This window comes from Maylandia zebra, linkage group LG5 (assembly GCF_041146795.1).
Source record: "Maylandia zebra isolate NMK-2024a linkage group LG5, Mzebra_GT3a, whole genome shotgun sequence".
NCBI classification, from domain to species: Eukaryota; Metazoa; Chordata; class Actinopteri; order Cichliformes; family Cichlidae; genus Maylandia; species Maylandia zebra.
In genome coordinates this window covers 1,470,001-1,487,500 of record NC_135171.1, presented here as the reverse complement: position 1 = coordinate 1,487,500, position 17,500 = coordinate 1,470,001, and the positions used below count along the sequence as shown (strand labels likewise).

The 17,500-nt window shown below is 42.0% G+C and overlaps 1 protein-coding gene across 22 annotated transcripts in view; it reads left to right on the top strand.

Annotated features, from left to right (window-relative positions):
• Positions 1-17,500, top strand: part of nfasca (neurofascin homolog (chicken) a) — a 174,574-nt gene that overhangs the window by 121,647 nt on the left and 35,427 nt on the right. For 20 of the 22 annotated variants that reach the window (XR_001341979.2, XR_001341981.2, XR_001341978.4 and 17 more), the window contains 9 exons: positions 6,822-6,946; positions 9,357-9,401; positions 9,688-9,789; positions 10,135-10,332; positions 10,517-10,587; positions 13,179-13,401; positions 13,548-13,663; positions 14,109-14,319; positions 16,224-16,346. Coding sequence is in view for 17 of the 22 variants with exons in the window: in XM_014410352.3 (XP_014265838.1) it covers positions 6,822-6,946; positions 9,357-9,401; positions 9,688-9,789; positions 10,135-10,332; positions 10,517-10,587; positions 13,179-13,401; positions 13,548-13,663; positions 14,109-14,319; positions 16,224-16,346 (1,214 nt within the window). In the remaining 5 variants the exon portion in view is untranslated. The remainder of the gene's footprint in view (positions 1-6,821; positions 6,947-9,356; positions 9,402-9,687; positions 9,790-10,134; positions 10,333-10,516; positions 10,588-13,178; positions 13,402-13,547; positions 13,664-14,108; positions 14,320-16,223; positions 16,347-17,500) is intronic. The other 2 variants (XM_014410363.2, XM_014410356.2) reach the window with 1 other exon arrangement.

The window sequence follows — 17,500 nt, the reverse complement described above, 5'->3', positions numbered from 1 at the left end:
CGTAAACATCACAACATCCATGGTTAATTAGTGGCACATTTAGAAAATGAGCAGACCAATTGCCTTCAAACAACCAAAAGTGTTGCCTTGGCAACAATTGAGTCAGTTTGAATGAGCCAAAGGGAAGGTGAATCCTTTAACCCCTTCATCTCTACAGCGTGTGTCAATAAAGGATCAGAGTCTCTTTCTAGTGGTTTCGATGGGTCCATTAAATTACAAATGCTGTACTGGGACGTTGGGGAGTGCCCCCACCCATATCACTCCAACCTACCCACTGTTTCTTCCCCAGTAGCTATGTATAAAGCATTTGTAGTGAAGGGTAAAGGTTCGGGTCCCTGAGTCAGCGGGTTTGTTCCAAACAGCCTTCACTGTCAGCTGGAGCGAGGCTGAGTGTGTAGCTGCAGAAGGTGCGACGAGTTTAAGACATGGCTGAGAAACACAACTGTTGCTAAGCAGGCCAACACGTTATATATGATGATGGTTTATAGACTAACAGAAGTACATGGACTTGGGAAATGGTTTAAAATAAGCTGACTGAGCTGCCACTCATTTCTCCTGAGGAGCAGCTGGCTATACTCAGAGGTGGGAGGTAATGAAGTACAAATACTTTGTTACTGTACTTGAGTAGTTATTTTTCTTGCAACTTATATAAATAAAATAACTATAATTGTGCAGTGTGCTAATGATATATCAGTGGTTACTTCAGAGTGTTTATCAGAGTGACGTAGCTGAGACACTCATCCATGTGCACAACACAGAGCGGGTGATGGCAGCAGCTCCTGTGGAACTTTCACAGCTGCCACAGGAAGAACCTCATCTGGGCCTTGTTCTGCACATGGTGGATCACTTCAGATTCCTTAGGATCCACCTTTTTGTGATGTGAAGTGGTCCTCACATACAGACTGTTGTTGAGGATGGCGAGAGGGCGGAGCATCCGGTAGTTTCTCCACAGTCTGTACCAGTGGACCAGCTGATCCACCTCCGCTCAGACCGCATCGTCATTCTGGATCAGACCGATAATGGTGGTGTCATCAGCAGCGTTGTTACTTTGAAAAAGTAATTAATTATAGTTACTAGTTACTTCTTCAAAAAATTAACTGAGTTAGTAACTGAGTTACAAGATTCTAAAAGTAATTAATTACTAGTAATTAAGTAACTATTGCGTTACTTTAAAAAATAACGTGTAATCCTCTGGGCTCCAGGGTAGAATTGGCCGTTGCCCACAGTTCACCTTTAAAACTGTTTATTTGCCTTGTTTGGTCTCATCAGCACAGCCTCACGTGTCTGAATCTACAGTCATGTTTTCATTTTGACAAACTGTATTAATCAAACACACAAAGAACAGACAACCAAGCTTGATGAAGTCCCTGCATGACTGCGGGACAGACGGTCAGCAGAGTCTGAGCCCAGCATAGCTCTCAGTGAAATACCTTCTCCAGGAACAAAAGGCAGTACACAGCTGTTTCACACCTTAAGGTTCACACTCCCTTGCTACCTCCCAGAGTCCTCGAAGACACAAAAGACTCTTCCTGTGGAGCTGTCTGCTTCCCCCAACTTCCTTACTACACCACCCCCACCATTTGTCTTACTGTATGAGTGTGAGACATGTTAAAATCCAGTGGCACCAAGGCATCATACAATAAAATAATGTGATTAATACATAAGTAAAAGAAATTCCTGTACATGCCCCTTCCTGATTTCTTATGTTTTAACATGTTTGTTACACTTACATGTTTCCAAATGTTAACACAGATGTTCAGAGTAAATACAGATTGTAGTTTTTTAAATGATGATTTCATTTAGTTTGGGGAAACAGCTCCAACTTTACCTCATGTAGAAAAAGTCATTTCCTTCTAAACCTAATAAGTGGTTTTGTCATCTAGCAAGAACTGCAATCGAGCATTTGCAATAACTAATAAAAAAGCACTTGTGACAATTGTGTTGGTGACAGCTTTTGTTATAATATCAATAATATTTCTATGAATATGGGATACTGTTACATGTTTGCACAGACTTTTGTGGAATATGGAGACACTCCTGGCATTATATGAGCAAAGTGAGACTCATTTTTTAGGGTTGGTGGAGATGAGTGTGAAGATCCAAACAATCCCTGTCAGTGATGGAGAAGCTTTGATGGAAATATTTGGTAAAAAGTTCACCAGCATGAAGGAAATGAAGTTTCAAACTTTCCTTAGGAGGAGCCCAGCACGCCTGCTTAAAGAAAAGTGAGTGTGGCGATGTGGATGCTTGCAGCGACTGCTGTATAGAGGCCATCCTGCTACACATGAAACACATCAGAGTCATAACTGTTATTTTAGTCACGTGTTTGTTTATTATCCTTATTGTTTTATCTGGGACTGTTTGCAGACATCTCAGAGAGAGGAGACACCAGCATCTGAACAGAGACTCAAACCAGCAACCTGCAGCTCCCTGCTTGGCTGCTCCAGTTTTCTCCTCACTCATGTTGCCCACCAGTGATTTCTAGCTGCCCACCCACACAGCAGGCTAGAATATGTGCTGAGCCTCAGCACCCAATACTTGGACATGTTTTCTTTATTAATCAATGAACCAGACCCCAAAAGTAAACAGCTGTTATTGCTAGGCAACGGGAGCAGCATTTGGCGATGCAGCACCTGACATTCCTGACCATGTGGGCGGAGCATGCATGAAATGGAATGTTCAGTAGAACTGTGCAACACAAGCACTTAGTTCCAGCATGTTTCATTGTATCCAGACACAGCTAGAGACACATCTACAGCAGCATCTCTGTGCAGGACAAACGACAGTTGACGAAGAAACATCGAAAACTTCACTTCACTCCTCTACAAAACGTTGGTTCCTTTGTTTAAAAGGCCAAAATGAATCGAGGGAGAACGAGAAGAGGATCGGCGAGTGCTTCACCATGCATTACAGTACGGCTGATTCATTTTAAATTTCAAATGATACAGGCTGAAAATGTCAAATTAAAAGAAGAGGCAGAAAAATCAAGAGGAGAAGCTAAAAATTCACAGTTTGAAACTGAAGTAGTATTGCAGGAATTACTGCATGTGGGCCTCAAACTTAAAGGAGAGAAAATGGGAAAACAACAGGCAGAAAAGGAGAATGAAAACATGAAGAAAGAACTGTTGGAAGCTCAAAAAGCATTGGAGGAAGAGAAAAGCACAGCACAAGAAGCCAAAAATAAATATCAAACTGCAAAGAAGGAGGCAGGAAATGTGCTGCAGGAATTACAGGAGGTGCAGGAAGATTTTGAAGAGGGCAAAAGGAAAATGCAGTTGGCAACTCAAGAAGCTGCAAATGTAACGGCTGAAGCTGAAACACTAAGGAAGGAATTACTGCATGTGAAGCAACAACTTGAAGAGGAGAAAAAACGTAACCACGAGGCAGAAAATGAGATTGAAAATATGAAGAAAGAATTGTTGGAAGCTCAAAAAGTGTTGGAGGAAGAGAAAATTAAAACACAGGAAGCAAAGAAAGAAATGGAAGATACAAAGAGTCACAATGAAAACATGAAGAAGGAACTGATGAAAGTGCAAGAAAAACTTGCAGAAGAGAAAATTGAGGTGAAGGCATTCAAGAAAGAAATGAGCGGCTCTGCGGTGACCAAGAAAGACTGCAAAGACGCACTTAAAGAAATACGAAAGCACAAAAAGGAAGCTAAAGAGCTCCTCAAACACAAAGGGAAACTGGCCGAACAGCAGCTGAAAGAAACATTTAAAGATGCCGAGGAGCAGCTCAACAAAACCTTAAAAGAGCTGAAGGCAAAAGCAAAGCAAGCCGAGGACAGGAGGGGATTCTGGAGCAGACTGCTGAGGAAGAACTGACCCAGCAGCATCCAGTTTGAGGACATCAATAGTTTCTTCCTCCTCTCTCCACCTTTCTTTCTCCCCATCCTTCTTCTTGGGACGTTTGTTTGTTTTTAAAAACTCTAATCTAAATACATGCACTGAAACACACAAATAAAATTGCCATAACTTGACCTCATGTTGCCTGCTTCTTTTCTTGTGTGTCTGTGGATGTAAAACAGTAACACACCTCCTGCTCTGTGTCTTTAATTGTAAATAAATGCAATATGTTTTCATTTTAAAATGCAGTGCAAAAAACTTCTGCTCTGAATCTTTTTTTTAGCAAAAAGCTTTTTTTTGCCTGTTGTGGAAGTTTTCCATTCAAATAAAGCTGCAGACGAGCGGTAGCTAACATTCTTTAGCTAAAGTCAGATAAAAACCATAAAATCCGTAGAAAAGGTGATATTTTCACCGTAACAACCACAAACATGTTTAATGAATCATATTTCATAACTTTCAATGCAAATATAAATTGTCAATTTTAAAATCATATGCACAAGTTTTGCAAACAAAGTTATTTACAGCCATTTCAAACTGTTTACAGAACAATCAGCTGTTCTTCAAGAAGATGCCACAAATTATTTGTGCCACTCCAAATATTTCTGTCCATTATAAAGGAGAACATCACAGCCTGATACCTGCAGGTCTGACAGCAGCAGGTGTATCACTGCTGTTTCTACCTGGAGACAGCAGTTGCAATCTTGACAAGACACAAATGAACAACTACAGGCCGATCTCAAATCTCCCATTTTTAAGTAAGATCATTGAAAAAGCAGTTTCTCAACAGCTCAGTTACTTCTTAAAACAGAATAATTGCTACGATGCCTTCCAGTCAGGTTTTAGACAGAACCACAGCACTGAAACCGCTCTGACCAAAGTGTTTAATGACATATGTCTGAATACAGACAGTGGAAAAATGTCAGTCCTAGTTTTACTGGATCTCAGTGCAGCATTTGATACAGTTGACCACAACATATTACTCAAACGACTGGAGAACTGGACAGGTCTTTCAGGAACTGTACTAAACTGGTTCAAAACATACGTAGAAAACAGGAAATACTTTGTATCAATAGGTAACTTCACATCTGAGCAGACAAGTATCACATGTGGAGTTCCCCAAGGTTCCATCTTGGGACCCCCTCTGTTTAACATTTACATGCTCCCACTGGCACAGATTATAAACAACAACAAAATAAACTACCACAGCTATGCAGATGACACACAAATATATATCACAATGTCACCAGGAGACCGAGGCCCTGTACAGGCTCTTGGTAAATGCATTGAGGAAATTAATAACTGGCTGTGTCACAATTTTCTCCAGCTAAACAAAAACAAAACTGAGGTAATAGTCTTTGGCGCCAAAGAAAAACGATTACAGGTCACCAGAGAACTTCAATCTATACATCTAAAAACCACAAACCAGGCGAGAAATTTGGGTGTAGTGATGGATGCAGACCTAAACTTAGAAAAACACATTAAGACAATAACAAAGTCAGCTTACTATCACCTCAAGAATATATCAAGGATAAAAGATCTGATGTCTCAACAGGACCTGGAAAAACTAGTCCATGCATTCATCTTTAGTAGGCTTGACTACTGTAACAGCATCTTTACAAGTCTACCTAAAAAATCAGTCAGACAACTACAGCTCATTCAGAACTCTGCTGCTCGAGTCCTCACTAAGACCAAAAAAGTGGACCACATCAGTCCAGCTCTGAGGTCCTTACACTGGCTGCCTGTCCGTCAGAGGATAGACTTTAAAGTTCTGATGCTGGTCTATAAAGCTCTGAATGGTTTAGGACCAAAATACATCAATGACCTCCTGACCCAGTATGAACCTTCCAGATCCCTCAGGTCATCTGGATCCGGTCTTTTATCAGTTCCCAGAGTCAGAACCAGACACGGAGAAGCTGCATTCAGCTTTTATGCTCCTTATATCTGGAACAAACTCCCAGAAAGCCTCAGATCAGCTGAAACACTCAGTTTATTTAAATCCAGGTTGAAGACTCACCTGTTCTCAGCTGCATTTGAATAAAACACCAAATCCACACTTTTAAGCTTAAATTTCAAAACTTACATTTAACTACTGATTTTATCTGTTTTGTTTGTTTGTTTGTTTGTTAATTAGTTAGTTAGTTTGTTTGCTTGTTTTAATAAATTTTAAATCATGCTTTTTATTTGTTTTTGTTTCTAATGTCTCTGTAAAGCACTTTGAATCACCTTGTTGTTGAATTGTGCTGTACAAATAAACTTGCCTTGCCTTGCCTAGTTTTCGGCTGATGATTCAGGCCTGTCTCCTTCTGTTCAGGATTTGGCTAGATGTTGTGAAAAGGCTGAAATGATCGGCTTAAGTTGTCTTCTGCAGTCTTTTGGTATTGCTGAGCTGGCCAGAGCATCCTTTTTTGTTTGAAAGAATATGTCACATGATCTAAACTACTTCCTGTTTGTCTGACATGATTTTTTTCCAGCCTAATAGTAGCTCTCTTCACTTGTATCCACGTTTCTTTGCTACCCAATTAAAGTCCAACACCTGACTTCACTTGGAATAAAGAAGCTTCGCCTGGCCATGAAGCTCCCTGACACTCCAACTAGTGTTGAGTCTCTGAAAATGAGACTGTTTAAAAAGCCTGTATATCCGAAACTGCTGATGCAGCACTTTTGTCAAACCCTTTGAATCGAAGCTGAAAGTCTTCAGTCACATCTGGATTATCTGATTTAAAATCCAACAATGTTCAATGGATTGTACTGGGACTGTTTTTAAACGTAAACCCACAAAAGTAAATTCATGGACCCAAATGGTTTGTATGCTGGCTACTCTGATGCCTGTCAGCATACAGGCAGTTCATATGAACAGAAATCTGAACACTCTTCTTCCAGGAATGAGTTTCTTTGGTTTTTGTATGAATATGAATAAAGACTAGCTCCAGTGCTGTTACTACACGTATGACAGTCCTTTCTGTATCTGTCTCCTAGGTTGAAGAAGGATGATGAGTCTCTGTCCATCCCCAATGTGAACGAGGGTGACGAGGGGACGTACACCTGCACTGCTAAATCTGAGATAGACCAGCTCTCAGCCTCTGCTCGCCTCACTGTGTTAGGTACACTCACATACAGACTGGACATTGTGTTGTTTCATTAGTTCATTACTCTGAGTGTACTCTTAAAATATGTCATTTTCTCTTACATTTACACTTACCAACAACAGTCACCTTTATGTAGTAAGGCAGACCTACAATGATACATACAGAGGAAACCCAACAATCAATGGCCCCCTGTGAACACGCTGTGGATTTAGGCAGACATGGCTAAAACGTGTGTTGGCCCTGCGACAGACTGGCGACCTGTCCAGGGTGTACCCCGCCTCTCGCCCTATGACAGCTGGGATAGGCTCCAGCGCCCCCCGCGACCCTGAAAAGGACAAGCGGAAGCGAATGGATGGATGGATGGATGGCTAAAACATGTAAAGCACTGGTTTCAGCTGCTGAAGACGTGTGCATACATACTGCACATGTAACTGCACTAGGGATGGGTATTGATAAGATTTTAACGATTCCGATTCCATTTTCGATTCTGTTTAACGATTCGATTCTTTATCGATTCTCTTATCGATTCTTTTTTAAAAAAAAGGAGAACACTAAAGTCGATTAGCTTAGAACTGTGTTTTATATCTTCTCTTTGAACAAGATAGAAATTTAGGAGTAACATGGCCTTACAAACCCAACAGTGAGATCTCAAGAGATCCAGCCTACGGCTCTTCAATGGGGTGTCACAGGGTCCCCAGGAAAAAAAATGTAAATGTAAAATAATAAAATAAATATTCTCCTGTAGCAATAACAAAGTGTAACATAAATTATTCTGTAGCAATTACACAAGAATATCCAGTAATGTCCCTGCCTACAATTAAACACATTCACTTACCAAAGTGAAATCGGGGGCATGTGCTGCGGCAAATGGGTGCAAGCCTTTGACCACAAACTTAGACACTGCTGGGTGACATTCGTCTATCCTGGCCTGAAAGGAGACGCTGCCGGTAGACTGCAGCGAGAACTGCCAGCATCTGAGCCAGCCAGACTCTGTCTCTCTCATCATGGTTATCTAAATGCAACGCACAGTAATAGCAGGTTTTGTAATAAGGTAAATCGCGCTAACATAATATGCAATGCTAATTGATTAGTTACCTGCAGTATTAACGGGAGAGGACGTGGAAACGCTACCGCTGCTGCTGGGTTGAGCTTCGCTAGTCCGGAGCGGATCAAAAACACGACATTCGTTGAAAGCAATCGCGTGTTTTTTGAGCAAATGCTTTTGCATATTCGTAGTGTTTCCTCCCTTTGATGAAATCTCTACTTTGCAAGTATTGCATGTTGCCCTGTTGTCATCCTTTCTCATAAAGTGTAACCAAACTTTTGAGCGTTTGTGCCGCTCAGGCGCCGTGTTTCCTACTGGGTAAAAGACGCTACTCAACGTGATGACGTCATTCGGGGCGACTGGAATCGATAAGGGAATCGTTTTTAAAAGTGGCAAACGATTCCAAGGAATTGAAACAGTGGGAACCGGTTCTCAACAAGAACCGGTTTTCGATACCCATCCCTAAACTGCATTTGGTGAAAGACCTTCTGTTACTTTAGACTTTCATGTTCATGTTGCTTCAGATCATTGTGATGGCTCTGATGCTTGAATGAAACTAGTCAGTCTGCACTTTGATGGTGTCAGGATGTGACAAAGAGCTTCAGCACATTTCAAGGCTTCAGTTTTATGCACGGTGCTGTGTATTAGCTGAAAACAGTCATTGTACGTACGAAGCAGATATTTACAGTGAATGTGTAAAAACGAAACAAATCACTGTGATGTGAGAGTCATACAGCATTTTGTAGTTCAGCAGTAGTGTGTGAGACACTGAAAGAAGTACAGCAGTGCTTCCAGTGGCATGCTCCTACACAGACTGATTGAGTCTTTGGGACTGGTTGGAGAACAGCATCGTGTTCCTGAAAACACAACACAGACAGACTGCACCCATTTATTATTCAGAGTCTATATTTAGTCCATCATCAAACATGTCATCTTTCAACAACACGCTTCAAGTGTTCGTGAGCAAAGAACACCAACTGCTTTCAAATGCCACACTATCACAGACTGTAGCTGTGAGCTGAGGGCACCTCTCCTGCTCGGCCTGTAGGGGGCAGCGTTCATGAGTGTAGCCATGGTGCCACAGGACAGTCTGCTACTTTACCTCAGCCTCAACGAGTGTTTACCTTTATCTGTGTGTGTGTGCGCGTGCGTGTGTGTATTTAAATAATAGCAGGCACTCTTTAATCCACATGTCGTCACCAGTGTGAGCATTTTTATTTGTAAAACCAGTGATTATGTGATTGTCTACAACTGTGTAACTTACCTTATTACTATGTGTGCTAAATGCATTCTTAATCCCTTGCTGTTGATTGGCTTGTAGACTAACCTGCAGACTCTAACCTTTGTACCCACTTCCTGCTCCCTGACCCTGTCCCACAGAGGTGGCCACTCTCAACCCCTCAGTCTCTAGTGCCTTGCTTCCAGGTAACACACAGCTCAGTTGGAAGTTTTATGTTATCTACTGTTTGTCTCTGTCCTGTTTTTAATTTGTTATGTGCTTGTTGTTTTTAAACTAGTGTCTCTTTGTCTTACTGTTTGTATGAACCCTTTATGATGACAGTGTTATGTGTCCATGCTGAGAGGAGACTCTCTGCACTGCTCCCAATGAGTCATTTGTTTTAGATGAAAAAAGGTTCTTCAACATGTCTACAAATGCATGCATGTTTCTGTGTGTCTGACACAAGCAAAGCCATGTCTTGTCTTTCTTCAGCCCGTCCAGACCCCCCCATGGATCTGGATTTGTCAGACCCAGCAGCACGCAGCGTTCGCCTCACCTGGATCCCTGGAAAAGAGCACAGGAGCCCCATCACAGGTAAGTAGGCACACATCAACCTGGATCCTGACAGGATTGTGTTATTTTTTTGAAACTGATCCTGTTGGGGAGACTGTGTAAGCAAAAGTAGCCTAGTTAGTTTCAGGTCACCACAGTTGAGACTTGATTCTGAATGGATGCTAAACTCAAAATCCTATTACTGAAGGATTTGGGTAAATTATAATCCATGTGGATACTGAAAGGTTGTAAAATGTATACTGGATCTTTGAACAAGCTGAAGTGGACAAATGGATGGGACATGGCGTGCTTCCAGAACACATGGACTCACAGACCTGCAGCAGGTTTTACTGTCTTGGTTTTTTCATTAGTTCTGTCTCTCCTCAGAGTTCTTGGTCCAGTTTGAAGAGGACCGCTGGGAGCCGGGTAGGTGGCAGAACTTGTCATCTTACCCTGGAGACCTCAACTCTGTCATCCTGCAGCTCGCTCCCTTTGTCAACTACCAGTTCAGGGTCATCGCCATCAACTCAGTAGGTCAGAGTGATCCCAGCCGCCCCTCGCCCCGGTACAAGACCACTGGAGCTGGTAAGGAGCATCGCATGCAATCATCTGACCTCTGATGTTTCAATTGGTCAGTCTTATTAGTTTACATGTACTCAAATTAGCTTTGGAAACGTATGTTCACTAAAGGTTTACAGTTGCAGTTGAATAAGTGTGAAGCTTTGCTGACTCTGGTTAATGTCAGTGCGCTCTGTTATGTTGAAACAAGCACCAGATGCCATTCCCAAAGGCCTACGGGGTTGGGGGTCCAGAAAGGACAATATGGAGATCACCTGGGAGGTAAGATGACGTCTCGTATGGGGAATGAATCAGTGAGACAGTGTAGTCTGCACTGAGAACATGTTAACAGTATAAGGAAACTGAGGGTCACCTGAATGCAGATGTGTAATCAGGTGACCATGACAAACGTTTTAGGCTGGTGGTTAGCACTGTCAGCTGAAAGCACAAAGTCCTGTGTGCAAAGGTGCAGCTAGGACTGTTTTGTGTGGTGGCACATGTTCCCCGCAGTGTTAAATAGGATCTTTATGCATTTTGTTACTAGCAGAGTGAAAAATGCCGAAGATAACAGTATGCCAGACATAAAACAGTATTTTTGCTTCAACAAGTTGATATTAGCTGAAAACGTGGCACATCTTGGCGTGATGTGCAGTGTGTCTATTTCACAAAAGTGGACAAAAGAGTAAAAGCAGCAGGCCCAAAACACTATTTACAACAGAAACACGATTGGAAAAAATGTAGTGTTGCGCTGACACAGGACCAAACAGATGGACCTTATGTTGATCAATCTAGGATTTGCATAAGCCTCATTAGAATGGTCTCAGTGTAAGAGCTCAACTTTTCAGTACAACAGTGATACTAAACACAGGGAACTTTGAATGCTCAGGCGGAGCAGAAAAGCACTATATAAGAACCATTTACAGCCAATGTGTGGACCTGGATAGAGAGAGATCCACAGTGGAACACCTTCAGTCATGCATGTGCCTTACCAACTAGTCCATGCATTCATCTTTAGTAGGCTTGATTACTGTAACAGCATCTTTACAGGTCTACCTAAAAAAATCAGTCAGACAACTACAGCTCATTCAGAACTCTGCTGCTCGAGTCCTCACTAAGACCAAAAAAGTGGACCACATCAGTCCAGCTCTGAGGTCCTTACACTGGCTGCCTGTCCGTCAGAGGATAGACTTTAAAGTTCTGATGCTGGCCTATAAAGCTCTGAATGGTTTAGGACCAAAATACATCAGTGACCTCCTGACCCAGTATGAACCATCCAGATCCCTCAGGTCATCTGGATCCGGTCTTTTATCAGTTCCCAGAGTCAGAACCAGACACGGAGAAGCTGCATTCAGCTTTTATGCTCCTTATATCTGGAACAAACTCCCAGAAAGCCTCAGATCAGCTGAAACACTCAGTTTATTTAAATCCAGGTTGAAGACTCACCTGTTCTCAGCTGCATTTGAATAAAGCACCAAATCCACACTTTAAGCTTAAATTTCAAAACTTACATTTAACTACTGATTTTATCTACTGTTCTGATTTTATCTGTTTTAATTTTATATACTGTTTTGTTTGTTTTGTTTGTTTGTTAAGTGGGTTTAGAGCTCTGGGTAGCTCCCCAACTGGGTCTAGAGAGTATTTTAAATTCAGGGAATTTAAAATAGAAAGTAGCTCGTCCACAGAAGGACTGGTAGCTCCCCTTACGATAAGGGTTCAGATCGCGCGAACAGGTGTGAAATGTGTGTGTTTAGTTAGTTTGTTTGTTTGCTTGTTTTAATCAATTTTAAATCATACTTTTTATTTGTTCTTGTTTCTAATGTCTCTGTAAAGCACTTTGAATCACCTTGTTGTTGAATTGTGCTATACAAATAAATTTGCCTTGCCTTGCCAGAACCTGGACCTCAACATTATTGAAATTGTATGGGATCAGAGAATCAAACTAAAGGGCGCTAACATCCAAAGAAGAGCTTTGCAGTGTCCGTCAAGAAGCCTGAAGAGCTAAAGAAAGCTTGCCTGAGAGAGTAGAACAGTACCCGTCTTAATTCTGTCAGCAAATTTGGATTTAGCTTCAGTCTTTTTAGTTTAAGTCATAATTAGGCATCTAACTTGTTTTAGGTGACTAAATATTATAAGATTGTCGTCGACTTAATCTGAAGTGAATTCAGTTAACTAAAAGTTTGTCATGTTTTTGCCGGGGTACTGTATAGTTTACAAAATGTTGTGATTTCCTTCACATCTTCTCTCAGCTTGTGAGATCAATTTTTCTGCCCAAGGAGATCAAAAGTCGTCCCGCTCGCTACACAAGCTGATTAATTCTGATTGGGTCTAATCTCTCCTGTCATCTGATTTTTATTGGTCAACAAAAGTGTCAAAACATTTCATCATAATTTTCATCTTCTTTTTATTAACAAAAATTATTAGCCAACAAACTCAACACTGGTTCAGACTCTGTCTTTTTGCCTTATTTAATGCATTTGCATGGATGTTTCACAGTTTCAGAGTGAATCTGCACAACTTTCTCACATTTCCTTGCATCAAGATAAAACGTTCCCCATAAAATGTTGCTTCATCTAACAGCGTTCCTTTTTGTTGACCAAAAACAAGATGATAAATAAATCAAAAATAATGCACAGAAATATGATGAAATGTATCAACATGTTCACAAATAAACACGACATGTTGTGGAATAAGCTTGGAAGTGTCCAATCAGAATTTATCCCCTTGTACAGTAAGGTTAGATGCAAAACTTCCAATGTCTAAGTAAATGTATATAACCACCAAACAGTTATAACATGTAATTTGATAAGTATAACTCATCGTTTGTCCTGCCAATATGTGTAAATTCAGGCGCATCTCTCTGTTGACTTTTCTAGCCTCTCCTTGATCTGGAAAGAAATGGTCCAAACCTGCACTACATTGTGTGGTGGAGACGAAAAGACGCTGAAGAGGAGTGGAATAACCTGACCACAGTGGGGACTAACCATGTGGTCCACAATACAGAAATCTATGTGCCTTATGAGCTCAAAATCCAGGCCAGGAATGAGTTTGGAGCAGGACCAGAGTCTAACCTGGTCATTGGATACTCTGGAGAAGACAGTAAGTAAATCCTGACTACGAAGCAGCTTTTCATTTATGAGAGCAACCCATGTGGAGGCTGAGGAAAAGTGAAAACCAAACTGACAATTTGTTTTGAAAATACTGCTGACTGTTCACACATATTGTGTCCACTTGGATGTGTTCAGAGCCCACTGATGCTCCCACTGACCTGCGGGTATCAAAGGTTGACAGCACCAAAGTTATCATCCACTGGAACCCTGTGGACCTGAACTCTGTCCAGGGAGAGTTCAAGGAGTATAGAGTAAGACTGCCTTTGGTTTTTCTAATGAGAACAAACTGCAGAGTTGGTACATTACGCATCATTTCACATCCTCATTTTAGGTTTGACAGAGTTTTAGTAGGTAAAGGTGATGCATGGTCACGAATTGAACTGCGATTGGGGAAGGCCTCGAAGGGGACTGGCGATGGCAGCCTGGCAGATCCCCATGGACTAATTAGAAGTGAAGAAGTTAAAGAAGGGAGGGTGGGGCACGTAAACGAGAACGACGGCTTGCAGAACTGGGAGAACCTATATAGATGAGAACCGGAGGGAGCGTGTTTGGAGGCGTGGTCCCGCTCCTGTTATTCCGTTACATAATTTCCAATTATCTTTCATGATCAATTTTGGATAATTTCTCTTGTGTAATGTCCTCCCATCTCCTGTACGTCTCGCCTATTAACACCTTTCTTCCCATTCTGCTTCCCAGTTATACTACTGGCGTGAGTCTAGCCAGGTTCCAGGTCTGGTGGTCAGTAAGGAGAAGAAGGTCAAAGGTTTCTATAGCACTACGGCCAAACCATCTGGCATGCTCAGCGACCTGGCGCCCTACTCGAACTACAAGATGTTCATGGTTGTGGCCAACAATCGCTTTGAGAGTCAACCCAGCAACACTGTGGCATTTACCACCAAAGAAGGAGGTGAGGATGCTGTGCACCCACCCTAAAAATAACAGGTTTATACAGGGGGAAATAATTCTTTGATCGTGTGCTGAATTTGTAAGGTCATCTTTCAAATAAATGAACAGTCTAAGATCTGACGGTACATGGTCCCATCCATTGGCCCCTCAGTGTACCCAGAAAAACACCACTGTGTTTGACTATAGCTTGGCGTTCTTTTAGATGTTCACTGGTTAACTCCAGACAGGCTCGTACATGTGTCTTCTTGAGCAAGGGGACCTGGTGGGTGTTCCAAGAAAACCCATTAATGCCACAATGGGTTGAAGTTCAGTTCATGTTCTGCTGTTCAGTATTGAATAGCAGAAAACAAGACAGTGTCTGACAGCACTGTCAGAAACGAGAGTGGTAATAAGTGTGTAATAAGAAACAAATAAGGCAGAAAATAGAGATTTATGATGGGAAACTGCTCTCAAGGAACACCACGAGACAGAGCTGTGCAGGAAGTCCAATTTTATCATGGTGGAAGCAAGACAGCAAAGGGAAGACAAAATCAGCTTGTCTTACCTTTGTGAAGAATTTTGGTCGCAGACTTACAAAACCTGAAGCTCGGAAACTGTGAGATGTCTCCTTTCAGCAAAGTCCATGTACGTCCCCGAGGGAGATCCGCGCTTTGTGTTTACATCTTTTTGCAGAATCTGTTTAGCTGCTCTCTAATCGTTTGCTGTTTTAGCTCTTTGGTGGTTGTTGAAATAGTTCTGTGAGCTTTTAGCTGAGATTGTTGACGTGTCTGTGGACACCACATGTCTATATTTAAGTAACAAATCTGGCAGTACATCCTGTTAAACCAGATGTTCTCCCTCTCATCCCTGGTATTGGAGGCATTGGGGTTCAACAGGTTAACTGTTCATTGTTTAATGATGGAGGTTTTCATCAGTAAAACAGTCCAAAGTTTGAGCTTGTTTGTGGTTCAGAATCATAAACGGCTTCAAGCTCACTCAGACACTGAGCCATGGCTCTGTGCCACATGCACACATGTCTGCATCTCTGCCATTCAGACACACTTTATATACACTTCATGTGATGTCACTGTCAATACTGAACTGCACATCGAGTCTGTAAATGATCTCGTATGTTTGGCACTCCTGTTTTACGGTGTAGTGTGGTACCAATGGTGTTCTTGGTGATTGTGGTTCAATCTGTCCTTAAATTCAGATTCATTTGATAGTCAGTTTATATTTCTTCTCTTTCCGAACAGTCACACCAACAGCTTCTCACTGATGGTCTTGGAGCTCATTCCACTCGTGTGTAGGCCTAAAACCTTGCACAGCTTTTTGGTCTTTCCCATTGTGGTGGAGAGGCTGGAATAAAAGAAATTCATTCTGTGGACAGCTGTGCTTCTTACAGATAACAAGCTCAGATGAGGAATTTCTTTGATTGAGTAAATCAGGTTTGTAATCTGGCCACATGGGAACACAGGCAATCAGAATTCTGGCAGGATTGTTGGGGATCAGATTCTTGTTACACTCAGTGACATGGTCGATCGTCTCTCTCCATTAAAATGAAACTACCATCAAAATTAGAGACTTCATTTCTTTGAAAGTAAGCAAACATACAAATTCAGCACTGGATCAAATAACTACTTCACCATTGCATGTGATGTAGGCTGGAGCATCAGGTGGAGCAGAAAGGAATAAAGTAGTTGTCGACGTTGCACACCTTACAATGGCCCAGTACGCACACTGAGCTGGTACGAACTCACCTTGTGTCAGAACTTGAACATTGTGTTCCATGATGCTGACTAAGCATGTAAGCTTTAAGACACACAACACACACTGCAGTTTTTCTTGGTGCAGTCCAAACATGTGTCTAAACTGCATGTAGCTACTATGTTGCACACTGTTTTTTCTCTTTTGTTGTGATTGTAGTTCCAGACGCTCCAAGGTTCTTCAAGATTAATCGCAGAAGTTTGGACACGATCCACTTGGAATGGGCGAAACCTCTGGAGCCCAATGGCATCCTGACTGGATACCAGCTCAAGTACCAAACAGGTGAACTCATCTTATTTGTCAAACTCATGTGCAATATGTAAAATATGGCTGTGTTGTCACTCTGTCATTCCCTAAAGCTGTATTTTTTCTAAAGGCCAGCAGGCGTGGACTCCTCAGCGTCACTCTGTGTATCACTTCATTTAAACCTTAGTAAACGTTTTCCTAATGAGTTGGAGGTTTTGAGTTTTAAATCTTGTTCAATACATTGTCCTGTCCATTTTGTAAATGATGGGCCCATTTAGAGTCAAGCTAGAAAACTCGGTATGATTCAGAATACAGTGGGGCAAAAAAGTATTTAGTCAGCCACCGATTGTGCAAGTTCCCCCACTTAAAATGATGACAGAGGTCAGTAATTTGCACCAGAGGTACACTTCAACTGTGAGAGACAGAATGTGAAAAAAAGGGTGACTGGCTAGGCCACTCCAGGACTTTCAAATGCTTCTTACGGAGCCACTCCTTTGTTGCCCGGGCGGTGTGTTTTGGATCATTGTCATGTTGGAAGACCCAGCCTCGTTTCATCTTCAAAGTTCTCACTGATGGAAGGAGGTTTTGGCTCAAAATCTCACGATACATGGCCCCATTCATTCTGTCCTTAACACGGATCAGTCGTCCTGTCCCCTTGGCAGAAAAACAGCCCCATAGCATGATGTTTCCACCCCCATGCTTCACAGTAGGTATGGTGTTCTTGGGATGCAACTCAGTATTCTTCTTCCTCCAAACACGACGAGTTGAGTTTATAGCAAAAAGTTCTACTTTGGTTTCATCTGACCACATGACATTCTCCCAATCCTCTGCTGTATCATCCATGTGCTCTCTGGCAAACTTCAGACGGGCCTGGACATGCACTGGCTTCAGCAGCGGAACACGTCTGGCACTGCGGGATTTGATTCCCTGCCGTTGTAGTGTGTTACTGATGGTGACCTTTGTTACTTTGGTCCCAGCTCTCTGCAGGTCATTCACCAGGTCCCCCCGTGTGGTTCTGGGATCTTTGCTCACCGTTCTCATGATCATTTTGACCCCACGGGATGAGATCTTGCGTGGAGCCCCAGAGGGAGATTATCAGTGGTCTTGTATGTCTTCCATTTTCTGATGATTGCTCCCACAGTTGATTTTTTCACACCAAGCTGCTTGCCTATTGTAGATTCACTCTTCCC